This window comes from Passer montanus, unplaced genomic scaffold (assembly GCF_014805655.1).
Source record: "Passer montanus isolate IOZ18808 unplaced genomic scaffold, ASM1480565v1 scaffold563, whole genome shotgun sequence".
In the NCBI taxonomy this organism is placed as follows: domain Eukaryota; kingdom Metazoa; phylum Chordata; class Aves; order Passeriformes; family Passeridae; genus Passer; species Passer montanus.
The window spans coordinates 5,966-15,145 of record NW_024370629.1 but is presented as its reverse complement, the minus strand read 5'-3'; the positions used below and the strand labels follow the sequence as shown (position 1 = coordinate 15,145).

General features: G+C 56.8%; 1 protein-coding gene across 1 annotated transcript; it reads right to left on the bottom strand.

The window, feature by feature from the left end:
* Positions 1–779: 779 nt before the first annotated feature.
* LOC120510202 (zinc finger protein 585A-like) lies at positions 780–8,977 on the bottom strand. The gene is given in 6 exon segments (XM_039725766.1): positions 780–995; positions 2,649–2,701; positions 4,665–6,174; positions 6,176–7,817; positions 7,820–8,697; positions 8,814–8,977. Coding segments are annotated over 3 exon segments (3,834 nt in total). The 5' UTR covers positions 8,684–8,697; positions 8,814–8,977; the 3' UTR covers positions 780–995; positions 2,649–2,701; positions 4,665–4,846.
* Between the last annotated feature and the right edge of the window lie 203 nt (positions 8,978–9,180).

Genomic DNA, 9,180 nt, shown 5'->3' with positions numbered 1-9,180 from the left:
TCTGGAATTCTGAGGTCTGGAGTTGTGGGATTCTGGAATTTTGAGGTCTGGAATTGTGGGACTCTGGAATTTTGAGGTCTGGATTTGTGGGACTCTGGAATTGTGGGATTCTGGGATTGTGGGACTCTGGAATTCTGAGGTCTGGAGTTGTGGGATTCTGGGATTTTGAGGTCTGGAATTGTGGGATTCTGGGACTGTGGGATTCTGGAATTTTGAGGTCTGCAGTTGTGGGATTCTGGAATTGTGGGGTTCTGGAATTGTGGGATTCTGGAATTGTGGGGTTCTGGAATTGTGGGATTCTGGAATTGTGGGGTTCTGGAATTGTGGGATTCTGGAATTGTGGGGTTCTGGAATTGTGGGATTCTGGAATTGTGGGGTTCTGGAATTGTGGGATTCTGGAATTGTGGGGTTCTGGAATTGTGGGATTCTGGAATTGTGGGGTTCTGGAATTGTGGGATTCTGGAATTGTGGGGTTCTGGAATTGTGGGATTCTGGAATTGTGGGGTTCTGGAATTGTGGGATTCTGGGACTGTGGGGTTCTGGAATTGTGGGGTTCTGGGACTGCGGGATTCTGGCATTGTGGGGTTCTGGTATTGTGGGGTTCTGGGACTGTGGGGGTCTGGGGCTGTGGGATTCTGGAATTGTGGGGTTCTGGGACTGTGGGGTTCTGGAATTGTGGGATTCTGGGACTGTGGGATTCTGGAATTGTGGGATTCTGGGACTGTGGGATTCTGGGATTTGGAGGTCTGGGATTTGGGGTTCCGGGGCTGCTGACTCACCTTGTGCAGGGGGTGGATGGTGTCCGGCGCGTAGCCCGGGGCCGGCAGCGCGTGGCCGGAGTGGCCGGAGTGGCCGGAGCCGGGGGAGGGGCCGGGGGAGGGGCCCAGCATCGACCCCGGGGAGGGGCCGGGCCCGGGGGAGGGGCCAGGCCGGGGGGTCCCGCCCAGGGGGGGCTCTGGAGTGGCCATCTCACATCAGGAGCTGGGAACGGGCACCTGGAATGAGGAACTGGGATTAATTGTGTGAATAATTAATGATTAATAACAATTAATAATTGATAATCAATGATTAATGATCCTGGGACTGAGGGAGAGCCGGGGGGTCCCGCCCAGGGGGGGCTCTGGAGTGGCCATCTCACACCAGGAGCTGGGAACGGGCACCTGGAATGAGGAACGGGGATTAATTATGGCAATAATAAACGATTAATTATAATTAATAACTGATAATTAATGATTAATGATCCTGGGACTGAGGGAGAGCCAGGGGGTCCCGCACAGGCGGGGCTCTGGAGTGGCCATCTCACACCAGGAGCTGGGAACGGGCACCTGGAATGAGGAACTGGGATTAATTGTGTGAATAATTAATTGTAAATGATTAATAATTAATGATTAATGATCCTGGGACTGAGGGAGAGCCAGGGGGTCCCGCCCAGGGAGGGCTCTGGAGTGGCCATCTCACACCAGGAGCTGGGAACGGGCACCTGGAATGAGGAACTGGGATTAATTGTGTGAATAATTAATTGTAAATGATTAATAATTAATTATTAATGATCCTGGGACTGAGGGAGAGCCAGGGGGTCCTGCCCAGGGGGGGCTCTGGAGTGGCCATCTCACACCAGGAGCTGGGAACGGGCACCTGGAATGGGGGATCGGGGTTAATTTTGGGAATAATTAATAATTAACCATTAATAATTGATAATAATTAATAATTGATAATTAATGACTAATAATTCTGGAACTGAGGGAACACCAAGTGGGAAACTTCCTTCACAATCCATGGTCAAGGAATGAGCAAGGAACTCTCCACAGTTTGTGCTCCTCAGGCACGAGAAATTAAAATAATAATTAAATAATTTAAATTAAACATTAAAATAAAAATCAAATAATTAAAATTTAAAATTATTTAATTTTAATTAAATAATTCAAATTTAATTTTTTTAATTTATTATTCCATTCCTCCTTTTTAAAAAATTAAATAATTTAAATTAAACATTAAAATAAAAATTAAATAATTAAAATTTTAAATTATTTAGTTTTAATTAAATAATTCAAATTTAGTTTTTTTTAAATTTATTATTCCATTCCTCCTTTTTCATTTCATTTTTCATTTAATAAAATTTATGTATTTTCATTAAACAATTCAAATTCAATTCTTTGAAATTTTCTCCATTCCTCCTCTTTAATTTCATTTAATAAAAATTATTTCATTTTAATTAAATAATTCAAATTTAATTATTTGAATTTTTTTCTATTCCTCCTCTTTTTAACTTCATTTTTCATTTAATAAAAATGATTTCATTTTAATTAATTCAAATTTAATTATTTGAATTTTTTTCTATTCCTCCTCTTTTTAACTTCATTTTTCATTTAATAAAAATGATTTCATTTTAATTAATTCAAATTTAATTATTTGAATTTTTTTCTATTCCTCCTCTTTTTAACTTCATTTTTCATTTAATAAAAATGATTTCATTTTAATTAATTCAAATTTAATTATTTGAATTTTTTTCCATTCCTCCTCTTTTTAATTTATTTTTTTATTTATAAAAAAGTTTCATTTCAATTAAATAACTCATACTTAATTCTTTGACACTTTCTCCATTCTTTCTCTTTTAAATTTAATTTAATTTAATTTTTGAAAGCTCCCACCTAAGGGCATGGTAGTCCTCGATGCCTCGCAGGGACGAGCTCCTAACGCCAGGCTGGGGGGAAAAAATGAGAATTAATTAGGAATTAATTAGGGAATTTCATTATTCTCTGAGGGGATCCTCTGAGGGGGCTGAGGGGGGATCCCATGAGGGGATCGATCCTGAGGGGAGATCCCATGAGGGGATCCTTGAGGGGATCAATCCTGAGGGGACTGAAGGGAGGTTCCAATGAGGGGGGATCCTCTGAGGGAGGAACAATCCTGGGGGGTTGAGGGAGGATCCCATGAAGGGAGATCAATCCTGAGGGGGATCCCATGAGGGGGATCAATGATCAATCCTGAGGGGGCTGAGAGAGGTTCTGATGAGGGGGGATCCTCTGAGGGGGAATCAATCCTATGGGGGGATCCCATGAGGGGGCATGAAGGAGGATCCTCTGAGGGGATCCTCTGAGGGGGGATCGATCCTGAGGGGGGATCCCCTGGGGGGGGATGAAGGAGGATCCTCTGAGAGGATCCCATGAGGGGGGATCCTCTGAAAGGGCTGAGGGGGGATGCTCTGAGGGAATCCTATGAGGGGGGATCGATCATGAGGGGACTGAGGGGGGATCGATCCTGAGGGGGAATCCCATGAGGGGATCCTCTGAGGGGGGATTCTATGAGGGGAACCTTTGAGGGGGATCCTCTGAGGGGAGACTCGAGGGAGGATCCCATGAAGGGAGATCAATCCTGAGGGGGATCCTATGAGGGGGATCAATGATCAATCCTGAGGGGGCTGAGAGAGGTTCTGATGAGGGGGGATCCTCTGAGGGGGGAACAATCCTGAGGGGGGATCCCCTGAGGGGGGATCGATCCTGAGGGGAGATCCCATGAGGGGGGATCGATCCTGAGGGGGCTGAGGGGGGATCCCATGAGGAGGGATGAAGGAGGATCCTCTGAGGGGATCCCATGAGGGGGGATCGATCCTGAGGGGGTATCAATGATCAATCATGAGGGGGCTGAGAGAGGTTCTGATGAGGGGGGATCCTCTGAGGGGGAATCAATCCTATGGGGGGATCCCATGAGGGGGCATGAAGGAGGATCCTCTGAGGGGATCCTCTGAGGGGGGATCGATCCTGAGGGGGGATCCCCTGAGGGGGGATGAAGGAGGATCCTCTGAGGGGATCCCATGAGGGGGGATCCTCTGAAAGGGCTGAGGGGGGATGCTCTGAGGGAATCCTATGAGGGGGGATCGATCCTGAGGGGGAATCCCATGAGGGGATCCTCTGAGGGGGGATTCTATGAGGGGAACCTTTGAGGGGGATCCTCTGAGGGGAGACTCTATGAGGGGATCCTCTGAGGGGAACCTGTGAGGCGGGATCCTCTGAGGGAGGATCCTGTGACTGATCCCCCCCCTCTGAGGGGGGATGGATCCTGAGGGGGCTGAGGGAGGATCCTCTGAGGGGAACCTTTCAAGGGGATCCTCTGAGGAGATCCTCTGAGGAGGGACCGATCCTGGGGGGTTGAGGAGGGATCCTCTGAGAGAAGATCCTCTGTGGGGATCCTCTGAGGGGAACCTTTGAGGGGGGATCGATCCTGAGATCGACCCTGAGGGGCTGAGGGGGGGATCCCATGAGGGAGTATCCTTTGAGGGGATCCTCTGAGGGGAACATTTGAGGGGGATTCTCTGAGGGAGGATCCTATGAGGAGATCCTCTGAGGGGGATCAATCCTGGGGGGTTGAGGGGGAATTCTCTGAGGGGAACCATTCAGATGGATCCTCTGAGGGGAACATTTGAGGGAGATTCTCTGAGGGAGGATCCTATGAGGAGATCCCCTGATGGCGGGGGGGTTGAGGGGGGATCCTCTGAGGGAATCCTCGGAGGGGGGATCGATCTTGACAGGGCTGAGGGTGTCCCGATCTTCTGAGGGGGAGGAGAACCCCAAGGCCCCGCGCTGAGGGCGCCGCCGGTGCCGAACAAAGGGCCCGTGACCCTCGCGGGCCGCCGTATCCTGCCCTCACCCGCCTTTAGCCGGCCTTACCGGAGCCGGAGCCCTTCCCGGAGCCCTTCCCGGGGCTCATCCCGGCCCGATCCCGACGCGATCCAGAGCCCGGTGCCGGCGGGGGGGAACAAAGGAGCCGCCGGAGCCGCCGCCGCCGCCTCAGGGAGCGCCGGGCCCGCGCAGGCAAGGGTCTTCCCAAGAATGATCAGCAGCACCAGGGATCACCGGGGCTCCCTGGGGATCATCCAGCCCGGATCCTCCCACAGGGGAGGCAGCTGGATCAGCGCCCGGAGCTCTTCCTGCGCCCTGGGCGGCCCGCAGTGCTGGCTGCACTGGTGTTTGGTCAAGTTACAGCTCTGCGTGAAGCTCTTCCCGCACTGCCCGCACCGGTAGGGCCGCTCCCCGGTGTGGATCCTCTGGTGGGCGATCAGCCCGGAGCTCTGGCTGAAGCTCTTGCCGCACTGCCCGCACTCGTAGGGCCGCTCTCCCGTGTGGATCCTGTGGTGCACAATCAGGCTGAAGGTCGTGCTGAAGCTCTTCCCGCACTGCCAGCACTCGTAGGGCCTCTCCCCGGTGTGGGTGCGCCGGTGCTTGACGAGGGAGGAGTTGTGCTTGAAGCCCACCCCGCAATCGGGGCAGCGGAAGGGCCTCTCGTCCGTGTGGATGCGCTGGTGCAGGAGGAGATCGGACGTGGAGTGGAAACTCTTCCAGCACTGATCACACTCGTAGGGCCTCTCCCCGGTGTGGATGCGCTGGTGGATGACGAGCGCCGAGTTGTGCCTGAAGCCCTGCCCGCACTCGGGGCACACGAAGGGCCTCTCCTCGGCGTGAGAGCGCTGGTGGCTGAGCAGAGCGGAGCTGGTGTAAAACCTCTTCTGGCATTGATCGCACTCGTAGGGCCTCTCCCCAGTGTGGTTCCTCTGGTGGACAACCAGGCTGGAGCCCTCACTCGAGCTCTTCCCACACTCCCCACACTCGCAGGGGCTCTCCCCGGTGTGGGTGCACTGATGCTCGTTGAGGCTGGAGTTGTGCTCAAAGCCCTGCCCGCAATCAGGACAGCGAAAGGGTTTCTCCTCCGTGTGAGAACGCTGGTGCACGACGAGATCACCGATGCTCTGAAACCTCTCCTTGCACTGATCGCACTCGTAGGGCCTCTCCTCCGCGTGGCTCCTCTGGTGGACGATCAGGTTGGAGCTGCAGGTGAAGCCCTTCCCACACCGGGGACACTCGTAGGGCCGTTCCCCGGTGTGGCTCCGGTAGTGCACGATCAGCTGCGAGCTGCGGGTGAAGCTCTTCCCGCACTGCCCGCACTCGTAGGGCCGTTCCCCGCTGTGCATCCTCTGGTGCACCATCAGGTAGGAGCTGGTGTTGAAGCTCTTCCCGCACAGCCCGCACACGTAGGGCCTCTCCCCGGTGTGGGTGCGCCGGTGGGTGACCAGGGTGGATTTTTCCCTGAACCCCTTCCCGCAGTCGGGGCAGCGGAAGGGCCTCTCCTCGGTGTGGATGCGCTGGTGACTGAGCAGAGTGGAGCTGGTCTGAAACCTCTTCTTGCATCTGGTGTTTGGTCAAGTTACAGCTCTGCGTGAAGCTCTTCCCGCACTGCCCGCACCGGTAGGGCCGCTCCCCGGTGTGGATCCTCTGGTGGGCGATCAGCCCGGAGCTCTGGCTGAAGCTCTTGCCGCACTGCCCGCACTCGTAGGGCCGCTCTCCCGTGTGGATCCTGTGGTGCACAATCAGGCTGAAGGTCGTGCTGAAGCTCTTCCCGCACTGCCAGCACTCGTAGGGCCTCTCCCCGGTGTGGGTGCGCCGGTGCTTGACGAGGGAGGAGTTGTGCTTGAAGCCCACCCCGCAATCGGGGCAGCGGAAGGGCCTCTCGTCCGTGTGGATGCGCTGGTGCAGGAGGAGATCGGACGTGGAGTGGAAACTCTTCCAGCACTGATCACACTCGTAGGGCCTCTCCCCGGTGTGGATGCGCTGGTGGATGACGAGCGCCGAGTTGTGCCTGAAGCCCTGCCCGCACTCGGGGCACACGAAGGGCCTCTCCTCGGCGTGAGAGCGCTGGTGGCTGAGCAGAGCGGAGCTGGTGTAAAACCTCTTCTGGCATTGATCGCACTCGTAGGGCCTCTCCCCAGTGTGGTTCCTCTGGTGGACAACCAGGCTGGAGCCCTCACTCGAGCTCTTCCCACACTCCCCACACTCGCAGGGGCTCTCCCCGGTGTGGGTGCACTGATGCTCGTTGAGGCTGGAGTTGTGCTCAAAGCCCTGCCCGCAATCAGGACAGCGAAAGGGTTTCTCCTCCGTGTGAGAACGCTGGTGCACGACGAGATCACCGATGCTCTGAAACCTCTCCTTGCACTGATCGCACTCGTAGGGCCTCTCCTCCGCGTGGCTCCTCTGGTGGACGATCAGGTTGGAGCTACAGGTGAAGCCCTTCCCACACCGGGGACACTCGTAGGGCCGTTCCCCGGTGTGGCTCCGGTAGTGCACGATCAGCTGCGAGCTGCGGGTGAAGCTCTTCCCGCACTGCCCGCACTCGTAGGGCCGTTCCCCGCTGTGCATCCTCTGGTGCACCATCAGGTAGGAGCTGGTGTTGAAGCTCTTCCCGCACAGCCCGCACACGTAGGGCCTCTCCCCGGTGTGGGTGCGCCGGTGGGTGACCAGGGTGGATTTTTCCCTGAACCCCTTCCCGCAGTCGGGGCAGCGGAAGGGCCTCTCCTCGGTGTGGATGCGCTGGTGACTGAGCAGAGTGGAGCTGGTCTGAAACCTCTTCTTGCATTTGTCGCACTCGTAGGGCCTCTCTCCCGTGTGATTCCTCTGGTGGACAATGAGGTGAGAGCTCAGCATGAAGCTCTTCCCACACAGCCCACACTCGTAGGGTCTCTCCCCGCTGTGGACGCGCTGGTGGACGATCAGGTACGAGCTGGTGTTGAAGCTCTTCCCGCACTCCCCGCACTCGTAGGGACGTTCTCCCGTGTGGATCCTGCAGTGGCGGATCAGGGAGGATCTCCACCTGAAGCTCTTCCCACACTGCGAGCACGTGTGGGGCTTCTCCCCATCCTGGGGCTGCTCAGGGACCCCCAGCTCCGAGCTCTGGCCGCCTCCCCGGCCCGGCCCGGCTCTTTCCCCCTCGCCTCCCCGCGCTCTGCCTTTGCAGCCCCTCCTGCTGAGGCATCTCCGGGGCTTTTCCTCCGCGCGGAGGATTTACACCTGAAGCTCTTCCCACACACCGAGCACTTGTGGGGATTCCCCCCCTCCTGGAGCTGCTGGTGGACCCCCAGCTCCGAGCTCCGGCCCAGCGAGGGTCTCTCCCCCTCGGACCCCCACCAATGCCCCGGGTGGCTCCTCTGGTGTAAAATCAGCCGGGAGCGCAGGGCGAAGCTCATCCCGCACTGCCCGCACTTGTAGGGCCGCTCTCCCGTGTGGATCCACCGGTGGAGAACCAGCTGGCCGTTTGTCCTGAAGCTCTTGCCGCACTGCCCGCACTCGTAGGGCCGCTCGTCCGTGTGCATCCGCTGGTGGGCAACCAGCTGGCAGTTGGTCCTGAAGCTCTTCCCGCACTGCCCGCACTCGTAGGGCTTCTCGCCGGTGTGGATGCGCCGGTGGGTGATGAGGTTGGACTTCTGACTGAACCCCTTCCCGCAGTCGGGGCAGAGGAAGGGCTTCTCCCCGGTGTGAGTGCGCCGGTGCACGAGGAGAGCGGAGCTGGTCTGGAACCTCTTCTTGCATTTGTCGCACTCGTAGGGCCTCTCTCCTGTGTGGATTCTGACGTGCTCAACCAGATAGGATCTGCACTTGAAGCTCTTCCCACACTGCGAGCACGTGTGGGGCTTCTCCCCATCCTGGGGCTGCTCAGGGACCCCCAGCTCCGAGCTCCGGCCGCCTCCCCGGCCCGGCCCGGCTCTTTCCCCCTCGCCTCCCCGCGCTCTGCCTTTGCAGCCCCTCCTGCTGAGGCATCTCCGGGGCTTTTCCTCCCCGCCGCCTTCCCGCGCCGTGCAGCCGCTCCCCACGGCCTCTGCCGCCGGGTTCTGCCGCGGGGATTTGTCCTCCCTGCTCTCCATGCTCGGCTCCTGCTCTGCGGGGGAAGCACAAGGACACCGTGCCGTTTGCCTCCGCACCCCCTGCCCCGCACCGAAACCCTCCCGGAGACCCCCGCGATGGCTTCGGGGCGAGCTCCCCCTCCCCGCTCACCTGCGGCTGCCGGGGGGGCGATGCCGGCGGATGCGGGCGAGCCGCGGCCGCAGCGAGGCAACCGCGTGGGCTCGGGGCTCCTCCTCCTCGCGCTCCTCCTCGTGCCTTGGCCCTCCTCTTCCTTTGTCCCCCCTCTTCCTCTGGCCCTCCTCTTCCTCTGGCCCTCCTCTTCCTCTTCCTCTTCCTCTTCCCCCTGCTCCTCCTCCTGCTCCTCCTCCTCCTCCTCTTCCTCCCCCCCTTCCTCTCCTCCTCCTCCTCCCGAGTCCCCTCTCGCAGTCCCTGGTTATGTAAATCCGGTTTGAATCCTCCGCTGTGATTGGTTAAGACGGGAGGCTCGCAGTCCTTTGCGGGTGCTTTGGGCGTGGTT